General features: G+C 39.9%; 1 protein-coding gene and 1 non-coding gene across 2 annotated transcripts in view; one reads left to right on the top strand and one right to left on the bottom strand.

Moving 5' to 3' along the window:
* The window catches only part of EBF2 (EBF transcription factor 2), a 198,472-nt gene extending 182,828 nt beyond the window's left edge, over positions 1 to 15,644 (top strand). The window contains exons 15-16 of the mRNA XM_036315220.1: positions 7,514 to 7,681; positions 13,296 to 15,644. Of these exons, the coding sequence (XP_036171113.1) occupies positions 7,514 to 7,681; positions 13,296 to 13,327 (200 nt within the window). The 3' untranslated portion in view covers positions 13,328 to 15,644. The remainder of the gene's footprint in view (positions 1 to 7,513; positions 7,682 to 13,295) is intronic.
* On the bottom strand, positions 9,156 to 9,288 carry LOC118659471. The gene has a single exon (XR_004968585.1). It is a non-coding gene; the product is annotated as a small nucleolar RNA SNORA5 (small nucleolar RNA).
* Positions 15,645 to 17,168: the final 1,524 nt, after the last annotated feature.

Raw genomic sequence — 17,168 nt, 5'->3', positions numbered from 1 at the left:
TCCTTGTGGAGAGGGGACCTGTGTGCAGAATGGATCACATCGTCAACAGCCCCTACAAGTGGTAGAGGGCAAGAGAGCCATTATGTAAATAATGTCCCCTATCAGTGGTGACAACAATAAGAGGAATTCATAATTGCATTCCAATTTAACAGCCTATCAAGCTTGTCACATGTACAGTACAGTCAGATCCTCACAATACCCTTATGATGTGGATATAATAATGGTAATAATTATAATTATCATAATTTCTCCTCTAAGATATTAATAATTATTAAGTCACTTACTCAAGGATTGCTAATAAATAGCAAAAGTGAGACTAGTCATCAGATTCAGAATACCAAATTTTTAAATTATTCAATAATGTAAGAAATATTTCACATATTTATAATACATTATTAGACTGAAACATATGAAATGAATATCACATGTTCAAGCATACATTTATGAATAAAATGTGTGTATTTGGTTGAACCATATGAAATGGTCATTTTTGTAGATCAAAAATGGTCAAGCCCTGATTGGTGTGGCTCAGTAGGTTGGAGCATTGTCCTGTGCACCAAAGGGTGGCGGGTTCAATTCTTGGTCAGGGCATATGCCCAAGTTGCAAGTTGGATCCCCAGTCTAGATGCATATGGGAGGCAACCCATCGATGTTTCTCTCTCACATTGATGTTTCTTTCTCTTTCTTCCTTTCTCTCTAAAATCAATAAAAACATATATAATAATATAGTGTGCAGTGTAGGAGAAAGTTGGGAGGGAGAGGATAGATAGATGATAGATAGATAGGTAGATAGATATACAGATAAACATAGATAATGGATAGATAAATGAAAATGCCTGATATTTCTTTTCCATAATTCATTTGATAAGGAGGAACCCTTCCTATACCAGCAACTGACACCTTACTGTCACTACCCTTTCTTGATCACTCAATCGCATGCCACAGGAAAAATAATAAACTCAAAGTCTTCAAAGTAAACAAGACAGTGCCCTGGTTGGCATGGGTCAATGGTTAGAGCGTCAACCCATACACGAAAGGGTTATGGTTTGATTCCTGGTTGAGAGCACATACCTGGATTGCAGGTTCACTCCCTGTGGGGGGCAACCAGTTGATGTGTTTCTCTCACGTCGATGTTTCTCTCTCTCTCTCTCTCTCTCTCTCTCTCTCTCTCTCTCTCTCTCTCTCTCTCCCTCCCTCCCTCCCTCCCTCCCTCCTTCCCTCCCTTACACTCTCTCTAAATAGCAATGGAGAAAATATCCTCAGGTGAGGATTAACAACAACAACAAGTAAGGAAGACAGCATACACAGAATAGAAAGAGGAAGATGCCCTGCCCAACAGGAGTGGGAAACATAGCCAAGAGCCTCCTCCTAGCTCCTACTGGGTGTGTGTGGTCCTTGCACCTTCATTTTCTGAGGGAGGGTCTGAAGGAGTTTCAGACTGAGAATGGGAAACGAAACAGTGCACTCATTAATTCATTACAATAAAATCCTCTACTGCTAAATTACAAAATACCCTGTGGAGTTCATCACAATAATATCTGACCTGTCTTTCTAATTTTTAACCACTAAGTCTTAACATCTCTGGCAAATACAAAAAAAAAGGGAAAGGATTAAAGGATTTTTATCAGTTCAGGTGCATGTGTCTGAAAACAGCATTCTATAAGTTTTCATTTTATTTTTTAAACTAAAAGAAAAAAAATAGTCTGATGTGGCCAGGCCAGTCCATGGAACAAGCACTTGTTAGAGACATTAAAAAGAAATAAAGCCAAGTCTTTTGGTCAAGTTGACTTACATTATGGCCAATGCAGAGTATCAAAAACCTGCATCTTTACTGCTTTTTCTCTCACACAACTTCAAAAATGACCAAACAGATGTTTTTTCAATTTCACATACAAACTTCACTTCCTGGCGGTAGCAGTGTGTGCCAAGTTCCAGCTCAGTGCAAGTTTTTATGTCTGAATTCTCAACCCCTGACAATAGGGGGTTATAATGAAATGCTGACAGACACCTGAGTGCCAGCAAATGCAATGGCTCGATGCAAAGGGGGATGTGTGCCCACTGAGGTCCAGCTGGGACCGTGTAAGCCAATCAATCCTTAGAAGAAGAAAAGTGGTTTTTCCTTAACTCCCCATGTTCACAGAGATTTCTGGGCCAGGAGTGCTGGCCTTTACTTTGGCCTTTATCCATAGAGAGAGATGTCCAGAGAAATTCTCAATGGTACATGTGATCAACTTTCCCAAATCGGTGCACTCTGGTATCCCCAAAGATGGCCTACTCAAACTGCAACACCCAGGGGCCACTTCTTCCAAAGCAGAATAGCCACCAAGCAAATCCAAAATTTTGGAACAAAATCCATAAGACAAAAATCCAACCTGTCCTCAGAGACTCCTACTTTACTCACATAGTCTTAGACCAGTGGTCGGCAAACTCATTAGTCAACAGAGCCAAATCAACAGTACTTCTTCAAAATAGACTCGCCCAGGCCAAAAACCGACTTCTGCGTACGGGCCACGAAGTTTCAATCGCACTGTATGCGCGCCTGCACGTGGTATTTTGTGGAAGAGCCACACTCAAGGGGCCAAAGAGCCGCATGTGGCTTGCGAGCCACAATTTGCCAACCACAGTCTCAGACTATGCCCTGAGCCTCAATACTTTTATATTTTCAAAAATAAATATCAAGATATTTGCTATTGTAGATTATTAAATGATTTTTATAGAAAAATTGTAGCCCATGAAAATAGTTTTAAAAAGAAAACCTACTCTCACCATAAATAAAACAACATTGTTGCCCTCGCCAGTGTGACTTGGTTGGGCATCGTCATGTGCACTGAAAGGTTGCCTGTTCATTTCCCTGTCAGAGCACATGCCTGAATTGTGGGTTCGATTCCCAGTAGGGGGTGTACAAGGAGACAGCTGATCGATGTTTAGCTTTCACATTAATGTTTCTCTCCCTCTCCCTTTGTCTCTCTCTAAAACTCAATTTAAAAAAAAATTTAAAACCTTGTTAACATTTTGATATATTTCTTTTGTCTTTTTCTTCAAGAAAGAAAAAATGTCCAATTACAATAGTAGCATGCTCATTATAGATAATTAGAAAAGCATGTATATGTAAAAAGGGGACAAATGACACCCTTTATTTCTCTGCAGAGATAACCACTGTTAACTTTTAAAGTACAGCCATGGATAGACACATTTTGAAAATTGCAGTGCCTGTTCTGATGCACAACTAATGATTTTCTGCCATAAGACCAGTGAAAGAGGAGAAGGAAAGTGGCAAAATTAGCCAAGTCACAGATATAGGCTCCGTAAAACCTGTCGATGCAGGCCTGTGTCCTACACATTAGCAATGATGTTTGCTTTGCAAAGTTAGCCACAATCAACAAGCTTTCCCCAGGAATTTGAAAATTTATTAGTCTCTGCTTTTCTGTGACAGAAGGTAAACAGAAAACCCATTTTACAGGAAGGAAAGCCTTAAATCTAAGAGAAACATTGACATCCAAGACAGCTATTGCTAAAAATTACTTTTTTTTTTAACCAAAGAAATAGAGATTTTCCATTTGTTTATTTTAATAGCTTTTACTGGTTTCTCTTACATCAAAAGTAATACCTGTTCATTATAGAAAATTTTGAAAATATGTACAACTAAAAGGAATATTTAAGAATATTCTTAATCCCATCAGTCAGAGATATGTATATCATTAAAAGTTTGGATGTAGCCCTGCCCAGGTGGCTCAGTTGGTTAGAGCGTCATCCTGTACACCAAAAGGTTTTGGGTTTGATTCCCAGTCAGGGCACATACCTAAGTTTCCTCCTGTTTGACCCCCAGTCGGGGTGTGTATAAGAGGCAACCAATCAATGTTCCTATCTCGTGTAGATGTTTCTCTCTCTCTCTCCCTCTCCCTCTCTTCCTCTCTCAATATAAACATATCTTTTGATGAGGTTAAAAAAAGTTTGGACATAAATCACATCCTGACTTTTGCTCCATATGTTTTTTAAAAAGTGGATTTGACATATATGTTATTATTTAGTCTGCTTTATTAGGCATATCTTTCCATGTCATTCAATATTCTTGTCCAACACTAGTTTCCATAGTGGTCCATTTCATGGACCTTATTGATGATCACTTCAGTTATGTCCCACTTTTTCACAAGTATAAAAATGCCCTTGGATCTAGTTTTTGCACACTTATGATTATTCCCTTGCAGTTAACTTCTAGAAATTAAATTACTGGGCTAAAAAATATGCACATTTAAAAACACAAATACCTTGGTACTTATTGCCAAAGTCCCTCCAGAGAGGTCACTGCCCCTTAGGAAAGGACCTAACTCCCTGCCCTGTTAATTTCTTCTTAATCTTTACCAATTTGATAACTGGAAAACAGCTCAGTACTGTTTTAATTTGCATTTGATTACGAATCAGTGTGAACATTTATAAGTCTATGAAGGTCTTTTGGTCATTTTCATTTTTCGCTCTGTGACTTCCCTTTTGGTGTCCTTTGCCCATTTTTCTTTTGGGATGTTTTTCATTTTCTAATTAATTTACAAAAGCTTATTAGCTATTGAGGATTTAAACACATCTGATAATTATCACAAATATTTCTGCTAATTTGTCGTTTGCCTTTTCTGTGTGTGTTACAGAAGTTTTTTGTCCTGTAGCAAATCTATCTCCTGCCATTTTATGTGGACTTGAGGGTTGAAAGGATTATGTAAATTATATAACCTTGATAATTTTTCCACTACCACCTTTATAATTTTGTTTTTGCAAATAACTCTTTAATGCACTAAGATTTACTTTAGAGTTTAACATGAGGAAGCACTCTAAATTTAGTCTCCAAATGGTAGTGTATGGTTCCCAGGCATTTATTTCCACACTAATTTGAAATGTCACCTTTATTAAATTTTAATTCATATATATACTCAGGTCTGTTTCTGGACTCTATTTTCTCCAAGGAGTTGTCTAACTATATTTATGCTAGTATAACACTTATTTCATTGATGTAGATTTATTATAACTCATAATATGTTAAGATAAATGCCTCCTTAAAAAAAAAAAAAGATAAATGCCTCCTTACTACTTCAAAAATTTTTAAACAAAACTTTCTGGTTCTTGTAGTGTTGTTTCTTTAAACAGATAAACATAGAAATTATGTTTGTTGACCCTTACAAATTAAAATTCCTTTTAAGATTTTTATTATATTTGCATTAAATTTAAAACTAATTTGGATATTTAAAAAATATTTTGAGTGGGCATGGTATAGTTCTCTGCTTATTCAACTCTCAACAATTCTTTTATGCCATTTAATACAACTTCAGGTGACTCCCCTTCCACTGAGAGGCAGTCACATTTGATCTAACCAACCCATTTTAGGTTGGATCTGTTATGAGAAAAGAAATGTTTGTAAAAGTGAGTCATATGTTAAATGGAAATGGAATTGCATTATAATGCAATTATAATTATAATTATAATTATAGAGTGTGTGTGTGTGTGTGTGTGTGTGTGTGTGTGTGTGTGTGTCTAATTCACATTATAACTGCCCCCCTCTGCTGTGGGGTATGAGGGGAGGTTCTCCATTGCAGACATAGAGATCAAGGCGCCATTTTGGAGCCTGCATGGATCACACAGTATGGCAGCTTTTTTCCGGCCTCTAATTCTGTGCCTCACAGAAAGGAGAGAGGTACCCTCTCTTCCTTGCTCCTACACAGATTTTATTGTTGCTAAAAACAAGATGAGAAGAGGAGATTTTGCTTGGAACTATGACTAGGACTCACTCCCAGTGCTTAATCCTATACCCTATCCTCCGACACCAGGGTAGCCCCATCTCTTCTTCATTTGCATCTTTAAGTATTACATGAGATTCTTCTGGGACTTTGTCTTCTTTTCCAGCTTTTTAAAAAAATCATATTACTGAGGAAAGACAGAAGTATACCCAGATGCTTCCTTCTGCATAGCTCTTTAAATCAGGACTACCTAAGGATAAACAGTTTTTAGATAAGTCATTTTTAGTGAAAACTTGGTATGCAGTGTGGCTATAAAAAACATATTGGAGATATGCTGTATGACTGCATTATACTCCATGCAAATGTGTGAACGTAGACTAAAGTAAATCTTTATAATGAGAGAGGGGAAAGTGATATGGAGTCTTACATAGGACCTCAGAACATTTGACTTTCAAGTCACTTTATACTTGTTCTTTGAACCGTAAGTCACACTCATGTCCTTACTTTCAAAATTTAATTGTGGAGAGGCTGGGCCACTGAAGATCTGAAGCAGAAGTTAGTTAGCACTGACAGCTTTTATTGTAGGCTTTGCTATGGGGTTTTCTAGTAATTCTTTTACCAAGTTATGTGATTTTGACAGTTCAGAATTCTGGAGAGGATGCTAAAAGGAGTCCATGAAGCTTGGCCTTCTATTATAAGATGCTATATCGAACAATTTGACCCATGTGAATTTCAGTTTACCCCTTTCTTGAGCAAGTTACACATAGAAGATAAAATTAGGACTACCTAGGGATAAGCAGCTTTAGATAAATCATTAATCTGGCCAGTGTGGCTTCGTTGGTTGGAGCGTTGTCCCATACACTGAAAGGTCATGGGTTCAATTACTGGTCAGGGCAAATACCCAGGTTGGGTGTGTACAGGACCGATATTTCTCTCTCACATCAATGTTTTTCTCTTTCCTCCCTTCCTCTCTATCTAAAATCAATAAAAAGATATTCTTGGGTGAGGATATTTAAAAAATTATCTTCTTGTGTGATGTAACTTGGAGTATCTGACGTTAAGAGGTGGGGCATTTTATTGTGTAAATTGCCTTTATTTTATTTTTTGAAGTTACAACACTTAGCTTTTGGCTTCCTTTAAGTAATTTTAACATTAATATTGGTGTTTTTCCTTCACATTACATCAGAGGAGGCTGACTCACAGCTTTATTTCCCAGGAGCTCTGCAAGTAGAGGGAGAGGGAAGTAATCTCCTAAATGTTAATAAACTTTTACATTTAATGAGGAAGTGGCCCATAGAGATGTCACTCTTCGAGAAGATGTTACCCCATACCTCAAAACTCGGGAGCCCTGAGAATTGCCAGAAAGCAGATAGCTCCCAGACAGGACTTATTTTAGGGAGAAAAAGAGGTTTCCGTTCTCGAGTAGAATTGGTGATTTTTCGGATTTTGGTCTCAGTCTTCTCTTGTTGAGCTTCTACTCATGAATTAAGACCTATCATAACATCACATCCTGCTGATTCTTTCCTGACTCTCCCAGGCAGAGGGGTACTCTACCCGCTAGGTCTGCTTAGCTGTGTATGTTCCTCCAATTAAATTATCACCCTCTTGGTTGTTCTCCTTGTCTATTGCTCAGGGCAGGGACATTGTCACATTCAACATTTTTAAATCCCTGGAATCTGGAATGATACCTGGAATGAATTAGTCATTTCTCAATAACTGTGTAGGGTTATATGCACTGAAGAAAACTTCTCCATATGTCTCTCTCTCTAAAAGAAGATTGTGCATTTGCTTTCCAGTCATGTCATCAAGCCCCACTGTTGGATCTTCCAGCACGTCTTCCATCCTCCCATTTTCCTCTTCAGTTTTTCCTGCTGTCAAACAGAAGAGTGCCTTTGCCCCTGTCATCAGGCCCCAAGGCTCCCCTTCGCCCGCCTGCTCCAGTGGCAATGGAAATGGATTCAGAGGTAAGCCAAGGCCCCACGCTGGGAGTAAGTATGGTTCATGTGCCACAGGCCAGCAGAGTAAGAGCAAACTGCACGGCCTTCTGCTGTATCTCTAGCCAATTTACTTACAAAGAGATGCTTTGTTGTTTTCATGGTGGTACATGAATGGCTTTACACCTGGGCTAGTACTCCATTCAAGAGCAAGATGGGGGGAAAACAGAAGTTGAACAACTTTGCATGATCACAGAATTAACTGGTAGAGCCAAACATACCCTCCAGGGGTGCCTGGACTCCCCCACCTTGACTTTTCACTATTTCCTAGTAGGGGTCTGATCACCAGGTTGGATGCTACATGGTGATGACCACTTACCTACTCGTCTAACCATCTGCAGTGCATACACATTCCCTTGGCACAAATGCACAGACTCCCTCAGGAGCACCAGCCAGGTCTGAGAGTTCTGGCTATGTGCTAGTCAAATTGATAGCAGGTGCCTGATTGGGGTGGTGTAGAGAAGGAAGAAAAAAAGATACTGTGTCTAAGAACAAAAACTGATCACCCATCAAACCCATTTTGAGCAATGTCTTAAAATCTAATATGACATGACGTAACACAAATGTGATGAGTACATGAGAATCTAATCATCTCAGTGTGAATGGGAGGCAGCTGACAAATTGGAAACTGCTGAATGTTGTGGATCCTGACGACCCACATTATTTTTAGGCTGTTCCCCATGTCTTGACATGAAAACACGCATGACCAGCAGTGTTGAATGAAACCAAAGCAGGCAGAGGTTTGGTTAACCCTTCGTGGATCAAGGCCTCTGCAGTCAGTAGAGCCTTGGATGACCTGTGCTATCCCTGGGACGGCATCTGCCTAGGGCAGTGGTTCTCAACCTTCTGGCCCTTTAAATACAATTCCTCATGTTGTGACCCAACCATAAAATTATTTTTGTTGCTACTTCATAACTCTAATGTTGCTACTGTTATGAATCGTAATGTAAATATCTGATATGCAGGATGGTCTTAGGTGACCCCTGTGAAAGGGTCGTTCGACCGCCAAAGGGGTCGCGACCCACAGGTTGAGAACCACTGGCCTAGGGGCTTTATGATAGTGAATGGCTTCCTGATCTTTTGGGGACACCTGCAAGGTTTCATCGGGGGCTGTGTTTGAGCAGGGCTCTGGAAGGTGTGTTAGGTTTCTCTCCCTTCCTACCATCAGAGGCGATGGTGTCTATTCGAAGTGAAGTGACTTAACAGAGAAACTGTCAAATGTGAATTAAAAGCCCAGCACTTACAAGAGTCCTTGAAAATTCTTTTTCTTCTAATTAGAAAAAGCCGTTGCACCTACATGCCACCTAACATGTGAGTAGTTGGAAACATCTGTATATTTGAGGGAAATATATATATATATATATATATATATATATATATATATATATATATACTTTATTTTATTTTATTTTATTTTATTTTATTTTATTTTATTTTATTTTATTGATGTCTGTAGCCAAACTTATCCCTTAGGCCCAGCAGAGGGGATCAGGGCCCATGCACCACAGTGTTTCTGTGGAAGCCTTCTGGGCCAGTGCGTGCCATGGTGGGCAGGCACCGAATTTGATACGGATATATATATATATATATATATATATATATATATATATATCCAGATGTCTGATTCATAGAGAAACAGGCTCATCTTATAGCTAAGTGTCTCCACATGCCCATCTTTTATCAAAGTAGTGGTTTCCATCCCATTGCTAGGGGACGTGTTCAGAACCTTTTCCATGATGGCTTTGTCTTCAGACTGGGACATGACAACAATTGCTGAATATTTGCTGTATCTTCCCCTTCTCCATGGCCACTCTAGTGATGATGTCTCCCCTTTCCATGTTCTCTGATTTTAGTCATGTCCCTTAAACCAAGTGGGGGCCACACAGGTCTCATTGGGGAAGTGTAGTGTGAGAGGCTCAAGAAAAGCTAAGGAGGACTGCAGGTGTGGGAGGAAGATGGAGGGATGTGGTCCTTTCCTCCTTCCAGGCAACTCTTGCAAAAATTTTCAGTTTCACTTTGAGGGGGAAAGTATAACTTGATTTCCCCTTACCACCCTGCCCGCCCCCTCCTCTCTCACAAACCATAGAGTTGGGGAAGTAGAGCTGGTTGTCTCAGATATTCTGGATCTGTCCTGTCCAGGGAGGCCCACCTGTGTGGCCCACCCAACTCTTAGCTCGAAGTCAAGATGAATTTTTCACTGGCTCCCATGTCCTGGGATCCCCTCCCTGTCTATGGGTGTATATCCAAGGCTCCCTGTGGTGTTACCCAGTCAGGGCTGAGTTGGCTCAAAGAGTTGGAAAAATTTGTGTGGGTCTTAGGGAGGCTTTCCTGTTGGGACAACAGCCGCAAAATAGCCAGAAGACCCTCTCTAGGGTCTTCAGCTGTGTGAGCTGCTTCTCACCACAGGTTAGAATGCTTAGGCTGAGAGAGTGGCTGAGGTGCACATTCTTTTTGTAAAAATATTTTTATTGAATTTATTGGGGTTACTTTGGTCAATAAAATTATATAGGTTTCAAGTGTACAATTCTATAGTACATGGTCTGTATATGGTATTGTGTGAGCTGCACAATCTTGATCCTGTCTTTAGGAGTGACAATTTAGTTGGTTACATGTAGGCACAGGCTTTGGGCTCTGGTTTCATTTCTATAGAATTACAACGAGGTCTTTAGCCTCTTTTGGATTCTACAATTTCCTCCAAAATTTTCTGGTGATTTGAACCTTAGAAGAAGGAGGAGGGCAGGGAGGGAAGGAGAAGAGAAGCACTTAAATTAGGATTGTAGACATTAGTAAAAATTATGAAAATAGAAAGTAATGTGTGGAGAAATAAAAGAGAATGCTGAGGAGAACCTCAGGGGATATCAGCCATTGGAAGAACACTAGACTTTATCAGAGTTCTAGCTCAGCTCTCTTCCAGGCTATGTGATTCTGTACAAATCATCATCATCTGAGAGCCTCAGTTCTTAGGCTGTTAAATAGAAAAGCTCAAAGCTATCTACAAGGGTTGTTGTGAAGTGATCTGTGTAAAGATCAGGAATGGTAAGGGAAATTTCACACAGACCAGCAGAGAGAAGGCTGGGATTGACAAAGGATGCCTTTCAGAGGCCTTGACCCCCCACTCTTTCTCATGTCGGAGCCAGTGAAAAGCTCAAGGCTCAACATTACAATGTCCATTGATGCGGACAAGGTTAAAGCCAAGCTGACATTGAATGTACTACCCATAGTCATCAAAGGAAGGAATCCGGGATTGCAAGGACACTCATATCTTCAGAGACAGATGGTGGGAGAGTGAAAATAGGTCTAAGGTGGTTGGGCAATCACAGGCTGATGGAAAGGCTCTTCCCTAGCTTGTAAGATGAGATGCTCTTAATCATCTGCAGAGGACGTGTGCAACTAATGCCCTCTAATACTTGCTGACCTTCACTGAGCACCCACATGCAAGACACTGAACCAAACACTCCACATGAATTGTCTTGTTCAAGCTTCCCATGTGACCCAAAGGGGAAGGCCACACTGTTAGCACCATGTTCAGTTAAGTAGCTGCCCAAGCCACATAGCAAGTGACCGATGACTCTACCTAGACATTTTGACTCCAGAACTGGTGCTCAGACAGCCCACTGTCTCTCTGGGGATAAGAGTAGTGCAATTCCTCTCTCACCTTTCACCCATGCCTACTCCTCACCTGGACCAAAGAGGGATTATTGCTTTCCCATGAAATGCCAAAGGTCAAAAAATTGGACAACATGCCGTTAAGCCGTTTCCCTCCTCCCCCACGAAAATGCTTACTTTTTTCTCCAATTAACTTCTGCTTTCTGTCTATTGGCTATGGTTTCTACAAGCAAACAGTCAGGGTCACCATGCAGCAGAGATCTAGCCCACCAATGCCCAACATGAGACTAGGAAGAAGGAAAAATATGTAAAGTCTGCTGTTCTTCTGGCAAGCAGTGGAGCTGGTTCTTTGAGCGACTCTGCCCTTTCAGTAAGCTTTGTAGGTAACTCTCTGAGGACCTAGAAAAAGGAAGGGGCTGATGAGTTTTGAGTGCAATAGACAAGCTCAAGTTGAAAACTTGAGCCAGATTCCCTCTACCAGAGAGTTGTACATGTAGTGTCATTGTCCCACCCTCCACCTCATCTCTCAGGCATTTACAGTTGATGAGTACAGAGTGTCAAGATAATATTATGCACTAGGCACCTGATTCATTTTCCAGCTCCCTCCAGGAAAAAAAATAAAATAAGAAAACCTCCTACACTCTAGGATAATTACCAAGGTTGCTGTGTCTCCAAATCATCAGGGAGTGTCCAGAATTGAACTGCCTTTATTGAAAAGTTACATTGATTCGATATATAGTAATACAGGCAAAAATAATTAAGGTTTTGCTAGCTGTGTAAGACCTTAATCCAGATCTCACAAGCATTCAATAAAGGCTGTACGGGCAGGGAAATATACGGCTGACAATTTTGCCCAAGAAGACTAGCTGGTATGAGAGGAGGCGCAGAAGGAGAGGGAGGAAGAGAGGGAGGAGTGGAGACAGAGAAGGGGGAGTAGGAACAGAAAGGGGAAGAGGAGGAGATGGAGGAGAGAAGTGTATTGGGGAAAGCAAGAAGAATTTTGTCAATTTGCTTATAAGCTCAGTAAGCACCACTCAGCAAAATGCTTCTATGCTAATTGATAAGCCCTAGAAGAGATATAGGCAATATAGCTAAAGGATCAAATCCTAGATATAGTTTGAAGATTTAATGCAAGAAAACGATTCTGCCAGTTTCCAAGAATGTGAAAAATCTATGGGTTTATCACCTGAAAGCCAAGGCCAGAGGGGTGCATCTCTGTGTGACTTTTCTACACTGTGTTGATGCTGCTTTATTTCCCACCTCAAGGGAAAAGCTTGGACCTGATGCCACCCAGACAGGCTGTCCGCATCCTCTTGACTACATGGAGGAGACGTTGCACACTCTGCTTGGGCGGGGGATGAAGGGTGGAGGTTGGAGTGACTCCCAAATTAGGAACTAAATTAAGTCCTCTATTCCAGTGGATCAGCATTTATTAGTGACTGAGCATCACAGGGCAGCAGCGAGCACCAAAGGAAAATGAGCTCGTTGGGGGAAAAGCTAATCAAATTTCAGCTAGAATGGGTAGAAACCTAGGATGGATAGGAAGTCTGACTTGTTATAAATGATGCCTCATAAGTAACTCAATAGATTCAGCCCCTGGGGCATTCTCTCCTGTTCCAACTAAGTGGGTCTGGAACTATATAATCTAGAAATTATTTTAGTCTAATAATGAAAAATATGTCATACATATAGTACAATTTAGTTTACATGTTTATATCCACCATGTCACGTACACAACCCATTAATATAAAAGAAAACATAACTCTTGGCCTCCCAAGCAAAACTTCAACAAGCTTCGCTTGTACTTAGTGATCAGGAAGGTCTTAGGACCTCTGTAGGCTTTCTGCTAGACCAAACCTGATACCATCTCTCTGGATTGCATCAGACCTGTCAGTCCCATCGCCTGCCCCCTCTCTGGGTTATAGCCTTCAATGTAAAAACCTCAGAGACTCATTCCTGTGTCCTTCTTTCCTTGCAGCCATGACCGGACTTGTCGTGCCCCCAATGTAAAGAAGAGGAAGAGCTGCTTTCTTATAGCACAAAACTACTTACTCTGATGGACCAACAATGAAGAAAGCACTATTAGGTCTTTGGGGAGAGTTGTGCCCCCCAAATGAACGGATGGACAGATTTGGGTATACGAGGAGCTGCTTGTTACCTGGTCTCTCCTTCCTTGTGTAGCTCTGATGGTGGCTATACAAACTGACCCTCTTGGGGACAAGGACAAAAGATGTCATTGACGTAGTCAGTGCTAAAAGCAGAAATGCAATTCTTTGTTATGAACATTATAAGACCACCTTCCTATGTTTGTAAAATATTTAAAAAAAAATTGGCAAACAATTCAAGCTTAATATTTTGGATACTATTTGTTTTTCTTTGTAGGAAAAAAAAGTTGAAAGTTTCTATTTTCTATGAAGCCTTTCAGATACCAATTTAGTTTATGCAGAAAAAAACTGAACAAAACAGGGTACCAGCATGGAAGACTTTCTTAAAATGAAACCCGAATTGAATGACATGTTGTTGTATGTGTGTTTGCTTATAGTTTAATCTCTTTAAAAAAAGGGAAAAATTTAAAATGTTTTACAATTATTTAAATAAATAAACGTGTAACTTATTGTAAGTAGAGGTAGAAATTAAGACCTTTTTGGAAGAGAGGAAGTTCTCTTTCTGATGTAAAATGAAACTGATGCAAACATGTAGTAACAAGTTTAAAAGATGTGTGATTATTACTGCAGTTACTTACTAGACTCTTTCCCCCCAGCCTGCATCCCCTCTTTTTCCATCATTTTATTGACCCATGGGCAAGAACAGGTACCTGATGTAGATTCCTACAGAACAGCCCAACAGAAACAAAGATTCAAATCCATGCAAATACAAAATACTCAAGCCCATAAATTCATTCCCATCCCCATCTGCTTTCTAAATAGTCTACAAGTCCCTTTTAGTATTCACTCTGTGTGAAATTAAAAACAAAAACTAAAACAAAAAAACTTAAGTGTAAAAACTTATATTAGCTTTCAACATTGTCCCTTGAGCAGTGCAGAGAATTCCCAAGTTTTAGTGCATCCCAGCTTTTCACCGCAGGGAACGAAGTCTCACCTGAAAGAAGAGCCAAAGCCACGTGACATTTCCCCACCCAGCCGCCCTTGGGTCTTCACAGAGCCATGCACTCTGTCCTCTTGGGTTCCCTGGCTCAGCACTGAGGTAGAAGCCCCACAGAACTTCAGAAACAGGTGAATCTTTTCCTTGAACTCTTAGAATGTCAAGTTCTTTCTTCTCTCTTTAGATATCCCCTCTCACAGCATTAAACTCTCTTTAAAAAAAGTATGTATCCAACTTGACACAGTTTCCAGGCCAAGAATGGGATGGGGTATGAAGAGAAATGTTAAAAGCCCTAAATCCTTCTCCTGGTGTTAAAAAAAAAAAGGAAACCCAGATTTTTAGCAGGGTCAGAAATTGGGGACATCTGTGTCCCAAGCAGCCCAGTTACCCAGGGCTGCAGTGGGCTGTCCGTAGTTCTGGGAGTGGCTCTGAGGGGGGGAAAACATTGCAGGAGCCTCTGTGATCCTGGGGATGCATCCAGACTTACTTGGATTGCCAATAAGGATCTCATTTTTTTCCAGGTCAGGGTTTTCCTTGTTGACTCATTGGCACACAATATCGTCTATACACAGACTCCGGTTTGGGTTTCTAACATTAGAAATTGATGCAGCTCTCATGGAAAAACACCTTTAGTGCATCTGAGCCAATTTTAGATGATACATGCCCACAACTACTCAACCCCATCAGTCTTATTTGCCTGTAATCTATTCTGGAATTACCCAATATGACCCAAATATTATTTCTATGCACAGGAGAATCCAAGGTTTTGGAGACCTGACATGCTCATAACTTTTGCTGACAGTCCCTCACAGTCAGGCTTGAAGCGCCAAAATATAGGGAAACACACGAGAGAAAGTTCCCTAGTGAAAAATCGTACGGGAAGGGAAAGTGTGTAGAACACAAACATTACCATCCAGAAGGGAAGGCAGAACAAAGTCAAGCATGTCTAGACCTGGATTTGAGCCAATCCAACATAAGGAAATGTTTTTTTAAAGTAGCATTGCTTTTAGAATCTGTGAATTTTGCTCTTGCATGAAGATGAGTGCAGTACTGTCTTCAAAATGATTGTAGAATTTGTTGGTAGCTTTACACCGAAAAAAAATGTGTGTAACTAAATACCAGACACCTTGACCATTCAGCTAGAACCTTGGCAGCAACAGATTTATTTAATTGTATAAATGTGTGTAAGGATTATTTTTAGTGTACTAATAAATTTCAAACAAAGCTACTCTGTCCTGTTTAGTCATTGCTGTTGAATCATTCTGATCCCAGGTTATTTTTGTGCCACTTGGAAGACAAGTATTTCTATAGGTAACTACAAGTTCTATCCTATCTTTATAAGAGGAGCTGTGTAAGATTTTTTATTTAAAGGGACAATTTACTTCATTATTTATCTCACTTTTTTTTGTTATAACATCGTATTTTTCCCCAGTTTTTCTTTGCACATTTCAATATGCATGGTTTAAAAACCATTATCTTCTCTACCTTTTGTACAGTAAGGTCTCATTTTCAAACTGTATAGTTACCTTTTCCTCATTTTGCTTTGTCAGTTATATACGGTATAAAGTTGCTATGCACAGAGCTTTTTGTAAAGACAGCTTTTTTGTTTACTGTTTTTAATGGTCTTACTTATGAAAGAATATCTTGTTTGTAAAATGAATATGCCTACTTCAGTTTTAAACTTTAAATTATCCTAACAAAAAATAAAATTTTTGTACTGTAAAAATGTTTGGAACATTGCCTTGTTTTTTGAAGTGGGAAAAACTTAAGTTTGGGCTTTTTCCTTAACTTTGTAGATTTTCTCATAACTGCTAGTCCCTGAGCTCTGGTTGAGGAAATCTTACTGTAGCTTTTGCTTACATGGCAAGTGTTCTAAGGAACTCACATAGAGGAGAGAATATGTTTGACTTTAGATTATTTTCTGTATATATTTATCTATATATCCACCAGTCAAATTCCTTCATAAAAACTCAAATGATCCTAACTCCTATGTAGGGCTTTCATTATGCGGAATTATTGAGGTAGGTGGGTGGTCTACTTCAATTTGAAAGGGCTTGCTGAACAAATTTTGTAACTTATCCATCAAACAATGAGGAAAGAATTGGAAGTTGGCCACAAAAACTTGATGCTGATTCTTTTTTTTTTTTTTTTAAAAATGTTTTTATTGATTTCAGAGAGGAAGGAAGATGGAGAGAGATAGAAACATCGATGATTAGAGAATCATTGATTGGCTGTCTCCTACACACACACACCCTCCACCCCACTGGGGATCAAGCCTGCAACCCGGATATATGCCCTGACTGGAAATCAAACTGTGACCTCCTAGTTCATGGATCGATGCTTAACCACTGAGCAAAACTGGCCAGGCTTGATGCCTGTTCTTAAACCATAGGAAGAGAGGAAGACACTTGTTCCTGGAAGGAAATTGTCTATGGAAAAGGACTCGCACAAAAAGGTAGAAGGGCTGTAGGAGTTCAGCGGAGACGATAATTTCAGAAGGTTGGAGTGGTCAGAGAAGTTTCCAAGGGGAAGAGTGGGCTGCAGCAGGCTTTCAAAAATGGTAGTAATTTTGCAGTAGATGTTGGCAATGAGCACTACAGATGGGAAGGCCATGTGAACAAAGACATGTAAAGGGAAATTCACAAAGCACATTTAAGAGAATGTGATCCTAAATATGAATTTCAACCAGACTATTCACAAACATACTTATAATTGGATTATCTCATTTCTCTCTACAAAGATACAGATA

The sequence above is a fragment of the Myotis myotis genome, unplaced genomic scaffold, assembly GCF_014108235.1.
Source record: "Myotis myotis isolate mMyoMyo1 unplaced genomic scaffold, mMyoMyo1.p scaffold_m19_p_6, whole genome shotgun sequence".
Taxonomy (NCBI): domain Eukaryota; kingdom Metazoa; phylum Chordata; class Mammalia; order Chiroptera; family Vespertilionidae; genus Myotis; species Myotis myotis.
Note: the sequence above shows the minus strand (reverse complement) of the source record. Positions and strands in the feature narration are given on the sequence as shown.